Source organism: Apostichopus japonicus, chromosome 16 (genome assembly GCF_037975245.1).
Source record: "Apostichopus japonicus isolate 1M-3 chromosome 16, ASM3797524v1, whole genome shotgun sequence".
Taxonomy (NCBI): domain Eukaryota; kingdom Metazoa; phylum Echinodermata; class Holothuroidea; order Aspidochirotida; family Stichopodidae; genus Apostichopus; species Apostichopus japonicus.
In genome coordinates this window covers 4,982,501-4,998,324 of record NC_092576.1, presented here as the reverse complement: position 1 = coordinate 4,998,324, position 15,824 = coordinate 4,982,501, and the positions used below count along the sequence as shown (strand labels likewise).

The 15,824-nt window shown below is 36.6% G+C and overlaps 2 protein-coding genes across 3 annotated transcripts in view; one reads left to right on the top strand and one right to left on the bottom strand.

The window, feature by feature from the left end:
* Positions 1-1,720: 1,720 nt before the first annotated feature.
* LOC139983198 (uncharacterized) lies at positions 1,721-15,441 on the bottom strand. Of its 2 annotated transcripts, XM_071996590.1 has the most exons (12): positions 14,862-15,441; positions 12,662-12,777; positions 11,181-11,244; positions 9,977-10,110; positions 9,175-9,255; positions 6,850-8,629; positions 6,423-6,479; positions 6,269-6,328; positions 5,773-5,826; positions 5,070-5,111; positions 4,662-4,757; positions 1,721-1,986 (listed from the first exon to the last, which is right to left on the bottom strand). In XM_071996590.1, exons 2-12 carry the CDS (start codon positions 12,662-12,664, stop codon positions 1,859-1,861), a joined length of 2,499 nt encoding a protein of 832 aa, XP_071852691.1. In that variant the 5' UTR covers positions 12,665-12,777; positions 14,862-15,441; the 3' UTR covers positions 1,721-1,858. The 2 variants fall into 2 exon arrangements, with proteins under 2 accessions (XP_071852691.1, XP_071852692.1); XM_071996591.1 differs by lacking the exon at positions 9,175-9,255.
* Positions 15,442-15,744: 303 nt separating this feature from the next.
* The window catches only part of LOC139983205 (uncharacterized), a 6,603-nt gene continuing 6,523 nt past the window's right edge, over positions 15,745-15,824 (top strand). The window contains exon 1 of the mRNA XM_071996603.1: positions 15,745-15,824. This exon is cut by the window's right edge and continues 480 nt beyond it. The gene's annotated coding sequence lies outside the window, so the exon portion shown is untranslated.

The following is a 15,824-nucleotide window of genomic DNA, read 5'->3' as shown; positions in this document are numbered from 1 at the left end:
GACTGTTATAAAGTTTCTTACAATGGCAAATAAACAGTTGAGACATAAACTTGAAGTCTTGTCTTGTAAAATGTCCCATAGCAGACAGCTGATGCAGCTTCCTAACCTCCACTGGTTCTAAGTTTTAGCTTCTTAAAAGAACTTGTTAAAATAATTCAGACAAGCATGGGTGAAATTGACAAAAAGTAACAATTCTGATGAAACAAGCTGGTATAAATCAAAATGGTTTAATAGAGTGCAAACTGTTGCCAGAAAAGATGCTAAAATGTCTCTTTTGTGAGTTACCTCACCATCAAGAAATTTACATTTATTTACCTGCCAACATTAAAGAGCATGTAAATATGGTAATTGCCATCTCATTAAAAAGCATTTGTTAGGCACACCCATCAAAAAATATCTCCTATAACCAAAACTAATTAAGCCTTGTAGCAAAACAATCATAAAATGTTGATAGTTTGCATTTCTTTAATGTGTCTACTTATAAGGCACAGTCATATCATGTAACTGATGCCACTTGTTTCTTTCAATTGTGACATTACTTCTTGTAGCAAAACTCATAACATGGTGATAGTCTGCATTTCTTTTAAAAAAAAACCTTTCACATCATGTGTATACTTATAAGGCACAGTCACACATTATTCTTGTAGACCATGTAACTGATGCCACTTGTTTCTTTCAATTGTGACATTACTTCTTGTAGCAAAACAATCATAACATGGTGATAGTCTGCATTTCTTTTAAAAAAAAAAACCTTTCACATCATGTGTATACTTATAAGGCAGTCACACATTATTCTTGTAGACCATGTAACTGATGCCACTTGTTTCTTTCAATTGTGACATTACTTCTTGTAGCAAAACAATCATAACATGGTGATAGTCTGCATTTCTTTTTAAAAAAAAACCTTTCACATCATGTGTATACTTATAAGGCACAGTCACACATTATTCTTGTAGACCATGTAACTGATGCCACTTGTTTCTTTCAATTGTGACATTACTTCAGGTAGCAAAACAATCATAACATGGTGATAGTCTGCATTTCTTTAATAAAAAACCTTTCACATCATGTGTATACTTATAAGGCACAGTCACACATTATTCTTGTAGACCATGTAACTGATGCCACTTGTTTCTTTCAATTGTGACATTACTTCAGGTAGCAAAACAATCATAACATGGTGATAGTCTGCATTTCTTTAAAAAAAAAACCTTTCACATCATGTGTATACTTATAAGGCACAGTCACACATTATTCTTGTAGACCATGTAACTGATGCCACTTGTTTCTTTCAATTGTGACATTACTTCAGGTAGCAAAACAATCATAACATGGTGATAGTCTGCATTTCTTTAATAAAAAACCTTTCACATCATGTGTATACTTATAAGGCACAGTCACACATTATTCTTGTAGACCATGTAACTGATGCCACTTGTTTCTTTCAATTGTGACATTACTACAGGTAGCAAAACAATCATAACATGGTGATAGTCTGCATTTCTTTAAAAAAAAACCTTTCACATGTGTATACTTATAAGGCACAGTCACACATTATTAATGTAGACCATGTAACTGATGCCACTTGTTTCTTTCAATTGTGACATTACTTCAGGTAGCAAAACAATCATAACATGGTGATAGTCTGCATTTCTTTAAAAAAAAACCTTTCACATGTGTATACTTATAAGGCACAGTCACACATTATTAATATAGACCATGTAACTGATGCCACTTGTTTCTTTCAATTGTGACATTACTTCAGGTAGCAAAACAATCATAACATGGTGATAGTCTGCATTTCTTTAAAAAAAAAACCTTTCACATCATGTGTATACTTATAAGGCACAGTCACACATTATTCTTGTAGGCCATTTAACCGATGCCACTTGTTTCTTTCATTCATGACCTTACTTCTTATGGTCAAGCAGTCATAAGATGTTGATAGTCTGCATTTCTTGAGAAATACTTCCACGTCATGTCTACCTACAAATCAAAGAAAATCCAGAATAAAAACATTTCATGGTTTCATGGTTTCTTGCTGCTGTTCATTAGTTCCATTCATAGGGAAATTTCTAAGAAAGCCCTACTAAAATAACAACAATTCATGCACACAAAATTTTGTTGCCAAAGTAATGCTAAGCCCTGATATCAATTGCAACACACATCAGTGTGTGAAGACAATCTACCAATATCATCATACCAAGTTTGACAAAATTCCGACTAATGGTAGCCAAGTTATTGCAATTTGGAGTTTTCCACGTTTGACCCTGTGACCTCATTAATATTCATGATATGAGCACCAAAATCAAAAGGGTTCATCTACTCACAATGGGCCACCTACCCACCAAGTATGGTAATCATGGGTCAATTCCTTAGGTTATTGTGCATACAAACTGTTCATACCGAAATATTGCTAAGCCCGCCCCCTCATTAATATGCATGATAATAATTGCAAAACACATCAGTGTGTGAAGACTATCTACCAATATCATCATACCAAGTTTGACGAAATTCCAACTAATAGTAGCCAAGTTTTTGCAATTTAGAGTTTTCCACGTTTGACCCCGTGACCTCATTAATATTCATGATATGAGCACCAAAATCAAAAGGGTTCATCTACTCACAATGGGCCACCTACCCACCAAGTATGGTAATCATGGGTCAATTCCTTAGGTTATTGTGCATACAAACTGTTCATACCGAAATATTGCTAAGCCCGCCCCCTCATTAATATGCATGATAATAATTGCAAAACACATCAGTGTGTGAAGACTATCTACCAATATCATCATACCAAGTTTGACGAAATTCCAACTAATAGTAGCCAAGTTTTTGCAATTTAGAGTTTTCCACGTTTGACCCTGTGACCTCATTAATATTCATGACATGAGCACCAAAATCAAAAGGGTTCATCTACTCACAATGGGCCACCTACCCACCAAGTATGGTAATCATGGGTCAATTCCTTAGGTTATTGTGCATACAAACTGTTCATACCGAAATATTGCTAAGCCCGCCCCCTCATTAATATGCATGATAATTATTACAACACATATCAGTGTGTGAAGACTGTCTACCAATATCATCATACCAAGTTTGACGAAATTCCAACTAATAGTAGCCAAGTTTTTGCAATTTAGAGTTTTCCACGTTTGACCCTGTGACCTCATTAATATTCATGACATGAGCACCAAAATCAAAAGGGTTCATCTACTCACAATGGGCCACCTACCCACCAAGTATGGTAATCATGGGTCAATTCCTTAGGTTATTGTGCATACAAACTGTTCATACCGAAATATTGCTAAGCCCGCCCCCTCATTAATATGCATGATAATTATTACAACACATATCAGTGTGTGAAGACTGTCTACCAATATCATCATACCAAGTTTGACGAAATTCCAACTAATAGTAGCCAAGTTATTGCAATTTGGAGTTTTTCACGTTTGACCTTGGACCTCATTAATATACATGATATGAGCGCCAAAATCTATAGGGTTCATCTACTCACAATGGGCCACCTACCCACCAAGTATGGTAATCATGGGTCAATTCCTTAGGTTATTGTGCATACAAACTGTTCATACCGAAATATTGCTAAGCCCGCCCCCTCATTAATATGCATGATAATTATTACAACACATATCAGTGTGTGAAGACTGTCTACCAATATCATCATACCAAGTTTGACGAAATTCCAACTAATAGTAGCCAAGTTATTGCAATTTGGAGTTTTTCACGTTTGACCTTGGACCTCATTAATATACATGATATGAGCGCCAAAATCTATAGGGTTCATCTACTCACCAAATATGGTAATGATTTGTCATGCCCTTGTTGAGTTATCGTGCATACAAGCAAAGCGTCACACAAACACATGTCACGCATACACGCCACCCTGAAAACATAGGTCATTTGCTTTTAGCAAGGAACCAAACAAGCAGAAAAAATCCCAACTACATTTCTAAAACTATATTTGATATAGAACTAGAGGTTTACTACTAAATGACTGATGAGAAAGTCTGGCACGATCTTGAAAAGTAAATTCTTCGACTTTTCTATGACAATATTAAGTATACAAGACTTCGTGGATTTGGCATGGCACAATTATGTATGAATATTATGTTAATTATGAGCGAATGAGCCTCTAATGTTACAAAGGAACAACTAGTTTCAGCGAGAGAGACCTATTTCATGATAACTTTCTAATGTTTTACATTTTCTCATTTTTCGTTTTATTTTTATTTTGAAATTCCATAATTTTCAGTTTGCTTTGACTCCAGAAACCTAAAAAAGTGCAAAGCAACCTGCAAGCCAAAAAGAAGAGCAATTGCTAAGAAGTTGAAATATACACCTTTATCTTCAGCATAGCAAGCAGTGCAGTGTGTTACATTAATCTGCAGTTGTCATTTGCTTGGTACTGGTAGATCATATCAATTGCTTAGAGAAAAATTATATTCTTACAACAATGACATCCTATGTAACCGATACACACCAAAAGTCAACTGTGTTCAGTTAACAAACTTTCACAGAATCAGGCTGCAAATATCATTGATTTACAAGTATGTTTTTATCAATATGGGTGCTTGGATACACCTTCATGATCATATCCATTATATAAACTTTGAATTACAAATGACAGCACAAATACATACCTGGTATGGTTTTCTCTTGGGTGCCAGTAATCATTCCTTTGAAGTATTTAAGCACCTGCGCAGTATCCTTTTGATTCCATCTTGTATATTTTCGTCCTGTCGAATGGAGCGTAAATTTGACAAATCTGAGACAAAAATTTAACACTGGAAGATGGTGCCTAGGCAGACTGCTTAGGTGTAACTGCCTCATAAACTGTTTCTATCATCTATCCCACATAGGTACATTGTTATTGGCCATGACAGGGGTAAGAAAGCTATCCTCAATGCTTGTTCTTTTTCTGAAACTTGACTGCACACACCAGCTATATGAGGGAAACAGGACTATGTAGCTGCCATACTAACTTATATACATGACTAAACTACAGCTAGCTGTGTTATCATAGACAAGTGATATCATCAATGACCAACCTGATTTTACTTTACCAGCATCATCATGCTTTCGTTTGCATCCTGCATAAAAGAAATGACATTGATAGCATTGTTGAATGAATCGATTACATCAAGCAAACAAAATAATGTGGAACATCTAATGAAAACACACTGTGATTAAGTATCCTCCACTAAATAACATACCATATTCAAAACAGACCAATAGATACTGCCTTTGTGTATGCATGTTTGTGTGTTTTACATGATATAGAGATGTAATGTGAAGCATGGTCCACAATAACATTGAAAAAAACATTATCTATGCTCAATATATTCAATTTTTGAGTATCCTTTTTACTAGAATCCTATGTTTCATTTCCATCAGTTGATTCACCGATTAGAGAACTGTCTCATTTTCAAATTATTTTAGAAACATGCTAATCACCATATCAGAAGGCACGTTTCTGTTCATATAATTCACACTTTTGTCAGGCAACTCTCACCAACACCTTTGTTAACATAATTCATATTAAAAGTTACAATTAAATGAACAGCAATATGTAAAGTTTTTTATCTCGCACTGATTTCAATTAGATAATAAAATTAAATTTCTATTCAGTACATAATCTACACAGTAAATGCACGTTGAAAGTATATTTTTCTTCATGGAGTAACATTACAAATTTGAAAAATGCTCTGGTTTTAATGCACGGACACTTTAGGTTAAAGAAAATTTGATTACCTCGTTGAACGTGGTACTCTGCTTCAGAGCTTAAAATGGTGCCTGCCTGACTGTCTGTAGTGCAAGAATATTACAAACATATCAACATTAAATCATTAGAACAAAATTTATTCTTGTGTTGTAACAACAACAACATGCCCGTGACTCAGACTAAAAGTTTGAATTTCTGGACTAAGTTTAATTTACTTGACATGAGTCTCAACTGAAGTAGACATGACTTAAATGGACACTCTACCATTGAGCGCTATTGAGTGTTTTACAGTAATGTGCGCTTTACCAAGTGTTACCACCTTAACCTTAACCTTACCTCATGTAACTTATAACAAAACTGTTTATTTTTCTACAATAAAATGCTGCAAGGCATTCTTGAAATCTGATAACAAATCCAAACCACACACATATAGGCTTAAACTAATAAATAAATTGCAATAAAAAAGTGCTATCAATTTAAAAAATATTCATTACAAAAAAGATTCAACATGATTTTGTACAATACCTGAACTGCTGCTCTCTGCACCATCGGAAGAGTACTCATCATTTTGAGTGGATGGATTTGCTGTGTAGATAAGAAAAATACATTGTAAAACTACTAAAAAAGCAAGTTAGATATTTTTCTAAAGACTCAATTAAATACCCTAGTTGGAAAATACCTGAGCTGTTCTCTGCACCATCGGAAGAGTACTCATCATTTTGCGTGGATGGATTTGCTGTGTAAATAAGAAAAATACATTGTAAAAGTACTAAAACAAGTAAGTTAGATATTTTTCTAAAAACTCAATTAATACCCTAGTAGGAAAATAAGTTCATATCTATGTGCTGTGACACTCCTGCTAAAATTTCATATTTCCACACCCAAGCATACCAAAATGATGAGTGAGGTACATCACTTACAATCCAGTGATGACTGGACCAGTATGCTCAAATTACTGGTGGGTTGTATCTAATAGCTTAAGTGCCCTCACAGGTTTTACAGCCATCCCTGATGCCTAGTTCTAATTTGTCAAGGAATGGTCATGTTGATGAGTTTTACCCAGAGCTGTCTGCCCAAGGTATATGCATGGTGCCCAGTTTTCTCACCTTTATCAATTTGTTGCAGTTGCTTCCCTACTCTCACAACCTCCATTATTGCAGCAGGTGCTTGATAAATGTTTTCATTTATGTCTGCACTGTGTCCCATATGCTTAAAAAAGAGTGCTCTCTCCTTTTCAGGAATTTCAAGTGATGCATAGATGGTGCTAATTCTGTGCCTATTTTTGGTGGCTGTAAGATTTGATGTGCTGTCAATGCCTGCGTCATCACAAACACCATTAAGGGCGTGCCATCCACTAACATGATTGTTGGATCCTTGTGTGCATGCAAAGACGTATGGGTTGCATTGTCGTATGCATGCTGTGCTTCTGGTTTCCTTGCTAGTGAGTGTTTCCATGGGCTTAATACAATCATCAGGGAACAATACTGGAACCAAGTGGTTGTTACCTTTGCCAGATTGGTATGTGACTTTGAGCTCATTAAGGAGATGTTTCGCTACAGGATCCTGAATAGCCTCTGCCTTTTGCTTATCAATCCAAGCATTACAACTGGCCTGTCTCCACTCATCCAATGACAAACGACTGGGCTCACCACCTCTTCTAGCATTGAAGAGTGTTAATCTTGTGACAGTTAGATCCCGTAATTTCTTGAAGTTGTGTGAATCCCAGATGATAAAGTCATCATTCATCATTGAGTTCAATGTTGCCACAGTATAACTTCGAAGTTTGTTGATGTCTTCTTCCAATGGAAGTGCCGCAGGTTTTCTCAAGTTCTTTTGGCGGTTCATATTTATTTGATATGAAGCATCTCCAAACAGAAAGTTCTGATTCAGCTCTAGAACAGAGACAAACCTGTCTATGTCAGCTGCTGCAATGTCATTCTCTTCTACAAGATGTGTTGCTTTGATCACCTTTGAGGCCTTCTTTAGAAGATAATAGATACCAAGTTTTAATCCTGACTTGATACTGGCTTTCTCTTTGTTTAGTGTGTAAGCATTAATTGCTTCACTCAGGATGCTGAAGTTCTTTCGATCAAACATATCCCTTGATGTACCAGTTTCCAGAGTAAAATGTGAAGCATGGATAGTCTTTTGCTCCTTGAAGTGCAGATAAAGTGAGGCAAGTCTCCTCATGTCACTCATTACAGACTTACGAACCTCCGTTTTCTTGTTTTCCTTGGCTCGTCCCTTATCCCATAGTCTTTTGCCAACATTCAGGATCACAGGGTCCTCTCTGCAAATAGAACCAACTTCATCACCTCGGAATTTGTATAAAATGTTTACACTAAACTCGGACAAAAGTTTGTTTTGGTTTGTTGTTTCAGACATTAGTAATGACACAGGTATTGTACATGCTTCTTCACAGCTATCACCTTGACACTTTATCTTATGTCTGGAGAAACACTTTTTGACATAGAAACCTTTGCATAGTCCACACATGACAAGGGGTTGATTGGATGCAGTGTTTCTCTCTCTCTCAAACACTGGTGTTCTGCTTTTCATCTTTTCTTTGTTCACCATCAGGATCCCCTCCTTCCTCATCTTTGAAAAGGCTTCATCCATTTCCTTCTTTGGAAGCTTCAATGCTGCAGCAACTTGTGGAATGTGTCTATGGATAGTTCCAATGTGTCTTGCCAGTTTCTCACTGTAGGATTTAGAGCAAAATGGGCATGTTCTTCTTGGTTTTTTGTAGTTTCCTTCTCTTAGGCAACGTAGATTTGCAAGTCGTTGCAACACCCCATTGCTATCAGAACAATCCTCATCAGAGTCCTCACTATCTGAAACATAGTCACGCAATTTTCGTCTACCGCATCGCATATTCTGTTGTGGCTGTATAAAATAGAATACAGGATACTTCAAAGTGTAGATAGATAAAATCTATAACAGGGCATTATACTATTAAAAATATTACAAATGTAGACAAATTTATTGACACAAGGTTCAAATTTATCTATGTTTATACAAACTTGAAGCTTCCAAAAATCATGGACCAATTTGACAATAAGCATTCCAGATTGAATACCAACTAAATAGTCATCAAAGTGACTACCTTCGTAGTAATCTGATATCACATCGTGCCATTCGGCTCATGCCAGCTCTTCATTTTCAGACAAACCAAATGTTTTACACAACCAAAGTTTGTTAAACTTCAAACATATCTTCATATACAAAGATTCTGCATGTTTCCGATACACTCACTTTGAAATAAACTGAAAGCCTCAAAGGGACCCTACCTACCAATTTAGATAATTAGAGAAGGGTGGTGTCTACAAGGAAGTGGCAAAATTTACCAATGAAATGTTCAAGTGAAAATGTTAGGAAGTGTTTTGGTAACTATTGCTTTGCTAATGATATAGTCGACCTCACAAACTTACAGGCTGATCATCATCTAGGCAATACGGTGGATCATTTACATCATCATCATCATCATCATCATCATCGCTTTCATCAGAATCCTTAGCATAAAGCAAAAGAAAGCATGTATATGAATGTCATATTCAATTGAGGATTGCAGCTTTGGATCATTTACTGTCTATGCAATTGCACAGGCCTGTAAACAAACTTTGCAATAATTACAAAGCCTGATTTAATATACAATAGCCTGTTACTATAGCATTATTATGTAGTGGATGGGAAAAACTGAAATCGTGAGTACCTGTTTTAGTTCTGTATGGTCTGGGTGGTCACATATATATATGCACGTTTAGACTCTACACCCATGTCCTATGACACTATGTATACTTTTGTCAAAGATATTTTGGCTGTAACATTTAATTTATTAGAGGAAACGCCACTGGTACAGACTTTCTGAATTTTTTTACTGCAGTATGTATTCACTGTCTCCCAAATTTATCATTTTTCAAATTCACAAACAAGAGAAAGACCAAAAGAAAACTCTGGCTAGTTTCGACATTTTTTAATATTAAAGGTTTCAATCGACTTTCATACTGCAATACAAGAAATACACTGCAATATACGTGCAGTGCGGTGCAGTATCCTGTGTGCAACAGTGCAAAAACTGATAAAGAAAGTAGTATGATGAAAAATCATAACCCACGTAGGTTGTATATGATGTAATATATCAATATCGTGCAAAGGAATATCACCAAACAGCAACCAAAAAACTAGATGGGAGTGGGGAGAGGGGGAGAGGCGGGGATGTGGACATATGCTTACCTGATGCCCTGGGGCTGGTTGTTGTGCCGAATACCCTGGGGCTGGCTGTTGTGCTTGAGGTAATTGCCCCATTTGTGGATATCCCTGTTGCAAGAGAGGAGGGTAAGCCGTGCCCTCGGTATAAGAAGGTGAATCTGTAATCACAAGAGGAGAAAAGGGTTGTAACGGGTGTAAAAAATGAATGCAGAAAAAAAACATGTTGCTGGGTAGAAATTATGCGGACAATGTTGACGATGACAATGCAATGTAGACATCGTTGAGTTGAATTTACTTGGTTAGAACTCCTGTCTAAGTCGGAAAGCTCGATCGCAGTAAGACCAACTATGACCAAACTATCAAACGATATCTGTATCAAAAATCAAAACACCACAAATATCGACGACGAAGAAACGATACCAAAATTGACCACCTACAGATTCTAACAGAAAATCTGACTTGATAAAATTTATACACACCATGGAGAAAGAGTTGAGCGAAAACACGTTTCCGAACCAGAGTGACCTCATGATAACGAGTCATATGCTCTACCAACTGTACTATCCAGACCATAGTTGGTGGTGATCCATTTACCTGCTAGGCTAGGGATGAGGTTGTGGGGTGAGGGGGGGGCCAGTCAGAAGCAACACTACCGTGTAACCATGGATGACACCTCAATTTCATTTAAAACTTTAATCACAAAGCCATGTTAGGAATTTTCACAGAACGCCTTGACTACCTGTGTATATGTACAGGGATGTGCTCAGGAATATTTGAGTGCCGGACGGGTTTGCAAGGTTGTGTGATCCACGTCCTGGAGGAAGGGTCTAAGTGGTGGGGTGTCCCCCTCCCATTTGGAAAATCTTTGCAAGTATACTCAGATGGCAAATGGTGCTATCTTTTTCCGATTCTGGAGCTAACTTCTGTCCCAACTGTTCTCCCATTTGTTGGTAAATTTGGTAAAAGCTGTGATATTAATCATCAAGAATAGGCAGAAATGTTTACAATTCTCTTTGTACTTGGAGGGATTTAGAACTGCCGTGCACGGCCAACACATGCCTTCCCGCCGCAGCCTGGCGTGAGCATATCACTGAACGTAATAAATCAGTAACAAAGAAAAAACTGGCAAAAATTATATATGATTCTGCATTCCAACTGGCACCTCTGAGCAACAGAAATGATTCCATAGGTTACTGTTAAATGAATGAGTGGTAGCTTTATGTAATACCTGCTTTTTCGCCATCGGGATATGGTGGAGGAGCATCTGTTGGAGCACCCATGTTTGCAATTTTCTGAAGTAAAGAAAAATCATCAGAATTGGAACTAAATCAAACCCTAACCCTAACCCTGTACTGAACAAAACTAGGCGGAGAGGCCTGTCTCCAGAAACATGCTTTTTAACTGTAAATTCTTGTGATATTTTCCTCTTTGTTTTTGTCCTTTTTATACTAACTCCTAACAATAGAAAGATTACCCTGTCATTGTCAATCAGTGAAATTTTCTTGTCAGGTGAAGGTTATTATACATAGACTAGACAGACTTTGTCCTCTTGTGAGTACTCACACACACATTTACAGGTTATAGCATAGAAACAGAAGAGAAATTGAACTGTCTCTTTCACATTCTCATTTTGAACGCGCTATTATTGCATCACAAGTTACCCCTGCTCTGACCGTGTGGCACGTAGTCATTTTTGCATATTTAAAAGCCTGTCACATCAGCAAAGCTTACACATGTAACTGGACCAGGCCAGGCATAATATTGCACTTTGTAGACTACTTTAGTTGAATTAATCATTTGCCAAGGCCTAACATAACACATACATAAATATTGTTGGAAACTAAATTTACATTCTTATGGTATATACTTTGAAAAACTTTGAAAGTGTTTAGTTTGATAAATTTAACTTATAATGTGAACTATTATCACTGTAATGCTGAATTCAAGTAGCAAAACCCTCATCATCACTGCTGAGATCAGCTATTATTTCAGCAAGTGCCTCCTCTATACACTACTTGCAGCAACAAGCCATGTCCAATTGTAAAATTCTCCAAAAGTATCAGTGCAAATGCATGTATAGCATAGATTTCTGCGGAATTGCATCCTTTACTCTAATATAAACATTTCAGAAATGAAAACAGCATGGGACGGGGTGTTACAAACTAATACATTGAACACACCATTCCTCTAAGGCGGATATATCCACCTGGAACACTGAGTGCACAATCTCATTTGGTTGATTTATTCATCTGGAGCAATGTAAGGATTAATTTATATATACATTTAAAACTAACAACTGTAGTCCTTTGTTTTTATGTATAGAGATGATTCTACATAAGGCCATTAATTTGAGAAAATATAAATTATTCCTAAAGTGATTGTGCTATTTGCTGTTTTACATATATACTTGTTGTAAAATCTAAATGCAGTTAAATCTCAATAATAATCTTCAAAATTAGGGACTGGGCAGTAAGGTAGGTGTTACACATTTTGAGTCGGCCTATATGTTCTTTAGTGCTGTCACAGCGGCACTCTGAAGTAGGATATCACATAACTGTACAAATTTCACATTACAATACATTACAATACTGTGTACAGTATGACACAACCCTTTCAATTGAAAACTGTTTTCTTATAGTAGATATAGGTTGAACAAATATGCATAATTTGTATGGTAAAAAACAAAGAATAATTCTGAAAGTTCCTTACCATGGATGCATAAGTAGTATAAATGATATGTAAATCAGTACAGCTGCGATGCCAGTTAGTGCTAATATAATTGAAACGACTGTCCAGTCCACATCACATTCACAAGTCATTATGGGCTGTAGTATAAAAATGATAAAGCACTTATATAAATGCAGGAAAATATACCTATCCTAAATCTGTTTCACTGTTACATAACCTCTATTTATATATAATAATGAGCATCAAAGCTCCTTTATTTGTCACTTCTTTGAGATTGAGGATAAACAGTTTTGTATTTGCCACTACATATACAGTAGTAGGCCTACGCATGTGTATATAACAGTATTGGTTCAGTATATGAAAAACAGTGTCATATTAACACACATGATTGGTATGCTACGATGCAGTTCGCCTTACATAGACTTCTTCAGGGAGCGGGTGGTGGGGGGGGGGGGGATACCTTGCTTGAAAATGGATGAAAAGACATTTCTGTACACAACACACTTTGACAAGTGACAACAATTTTGTTTGTTATTACTTTGGTATCCAACACAGGGTCTAAGTAGATACAACAGGCAATCTCCAAAGTGCTTCCTATACAAGTCCCTTAGAGCAGAGCCAAAGTCATAGTGAAAGTGGCTTTATCTTACCATAACTGCTAACCTTATTTAAAGGGCATAATCAGTCGACCCCTGAGCCTAACTTTTAAACCATCAGAACATTGTACCTGTCAAATCTCATCTCCCTCAAAAGTACTTTCATGTTTCAAGAATGATATAAAAGAATTATGAATGACATATAGATCCAAGGACTTATCTTCCATAAATTTAACAATTCAGAAACAAATGAATGGTCTTGTTGGAAAGAGCCAGACAAGCTTGAAATACAGGAAAAATTGGGATGACTGCATTTGACCCTTTTACTAATTCTCATGAGTGAAGAACAGTGGAGGTAGAAGTCACAATGCCTATTTAAATCCTTAATCCGGGGACAAGGGCAGTGGGGAGATATTGCTTCAAGTGCTGGATTCAAAGCTTTGTATGTTTGATGTTTCCATTTTTCTTCTCTAGCCAAGGCAAAGTGCAGTTTTTAAGTCCCCCTCCCCTTGAAATCAGATTCTGATTCCCTACAGCCACCACAGCCTAAGCCTAGACCTAAACAATTATGCAGGTACAAGAAACCCTTTACTTAGGGTAAAGGGAGTTTGTAGGACTCGGAGTATTAGCCCTAGATGTGAAATAATCAAGGCTTTGAATGTAAGACCATGAGTATGAGTATGAGGTAGCCCACTTATTATTCACAACTTTGGTCCCTGAAATTAACTTTGAAGTTAGAGTACAAGGGAAGTAGAAGTGCAAATAGCCAAACACATAAACTTAGAACTTAGTCTAGGGCCTAACGTAGACTTACTTATGTGTATATGTGCTACATGCCTTTGCTTAGGCCTGCCTAGGCCTAACATTTCGCTATATAGGCTTACAGTAGGCCTTAACACCAGTCATTACTTATGTAGTTACTATACAGGCCTAGGCCTTAGTACTACTAATTGACTAGGCAATAGCCTACCTAATTTCTTTAGCCAGCATCAAATGTGAGCTATTTCACATGGGTAATTCCAATAGGACACAAAATGTCTAGCAAAATCAAAGTCAACTTCACTGTCAAAAAATATGCACCACCGTTCAAGGAAAAAACAGTAATCGAAGTAGATGTAATTAATTTCACAAGTATGAAAAAGATTCAAAATTGTTTCAAGCATTTCGCTGCATGGAACCAAAATGTGACCAATTATTCGCTCTATCTCCATCATCCATGCATGCCAATGAACCCTGTCTTAGTTTATATGATTGATTTATTAAGATAAGGCATTATAAAAAAACACAACAGAAAATAACGAAAAAATAAAATATGAATATACTTAAAGAATTAGACTAAAAATAATAAAAAATGATCATAATCATAAATAATTAGATTTAGAAATAAAACATTTAGTCTGCACTTCAGTTCCGTATGTAGGCCTACTGTAGTGTAGGGTAGATATGCCTATTGTAACTGTAGCATAACGTTAGTCAAGGATAACTTCGGCCTACGCCATCAGCTTGGGAACATTGTTCGGTGGATGCAATCACTGGGCTTGCCTCCTAAATTTACTCTGTCAAAGTAAAATCACTGTTTATTCCGTATATGACATGCTAAACTAACTCTTTCTCGATTAACTTACCATTGGTCAAACACAATAACTTGATCCGATGTCCCTGGCTTGCACTTGTAAGTTGTAAGCTAGTACACGTACGAGTGCGGTTAGTGAATTGAACGGATGAATTACGTCATCAGAACTTACCATAACGAAAATAGGAACGATTTTCGGAAAATCGTCTATATATCTCACGATTTTGTTATATTCATAACGTTGCGACTATGGACCGGTATAGAAGTAATAAAAACATATTCTGTAGAAATCTAGAAGAGATATACAGCAGGATATGCCCGTAGTTCACAAAAAAATGATTGTCTCCAAAGTGGAATGTGAAAACAACTCAGTATATTTCTTGCAATTTTAAATTGCCTTGTAATGAAGACTGGACGCTCCTATTACTAAATGGAGTATTCCACACTCTGGCGGGCTGCAATAGCCACTTCTGGTATTGGCGGGAGGTTTGATTTCAGCGGTAACGCCGAGATATCATCTGAAAGAACTTCGGAGACAAAACAATGTCTCCTGAAATGAAAATTGTCTCCTAAATTACATTTTTTTCCGAGTGTTTGTCCCCTAATGACATAATTTAGTCAAATATATATATATATATATATATATATATATATATTAATGAAGGGGGGGGGCAGGGGGAGCACAAAACGTGTTTTGGCAGCTTCTCTTAAAGCTGGCGGCCTTCAAACATCGTGGCGTATACATGAGTCGAGAATGGAATATTACTGTCTGATGTTCTGTACTTGTGATACATTGCCACTCTGGGTCAGATGTCAATGACAATAACTCCTTTTGGCTATGGCAAATATCAGAGGTATATCGTAAATATGACATAACTGCCTGCTTCAAGTATGAAAATACCATGGTGCCAGACATTTCTGGTACATACACATAATATGAGGGGGAAGGGGAGGGGAAGGACATCGATTGGGGGTTTAATCGTTGCCAGGAAATGAGCATATTTTAATTCCAGTT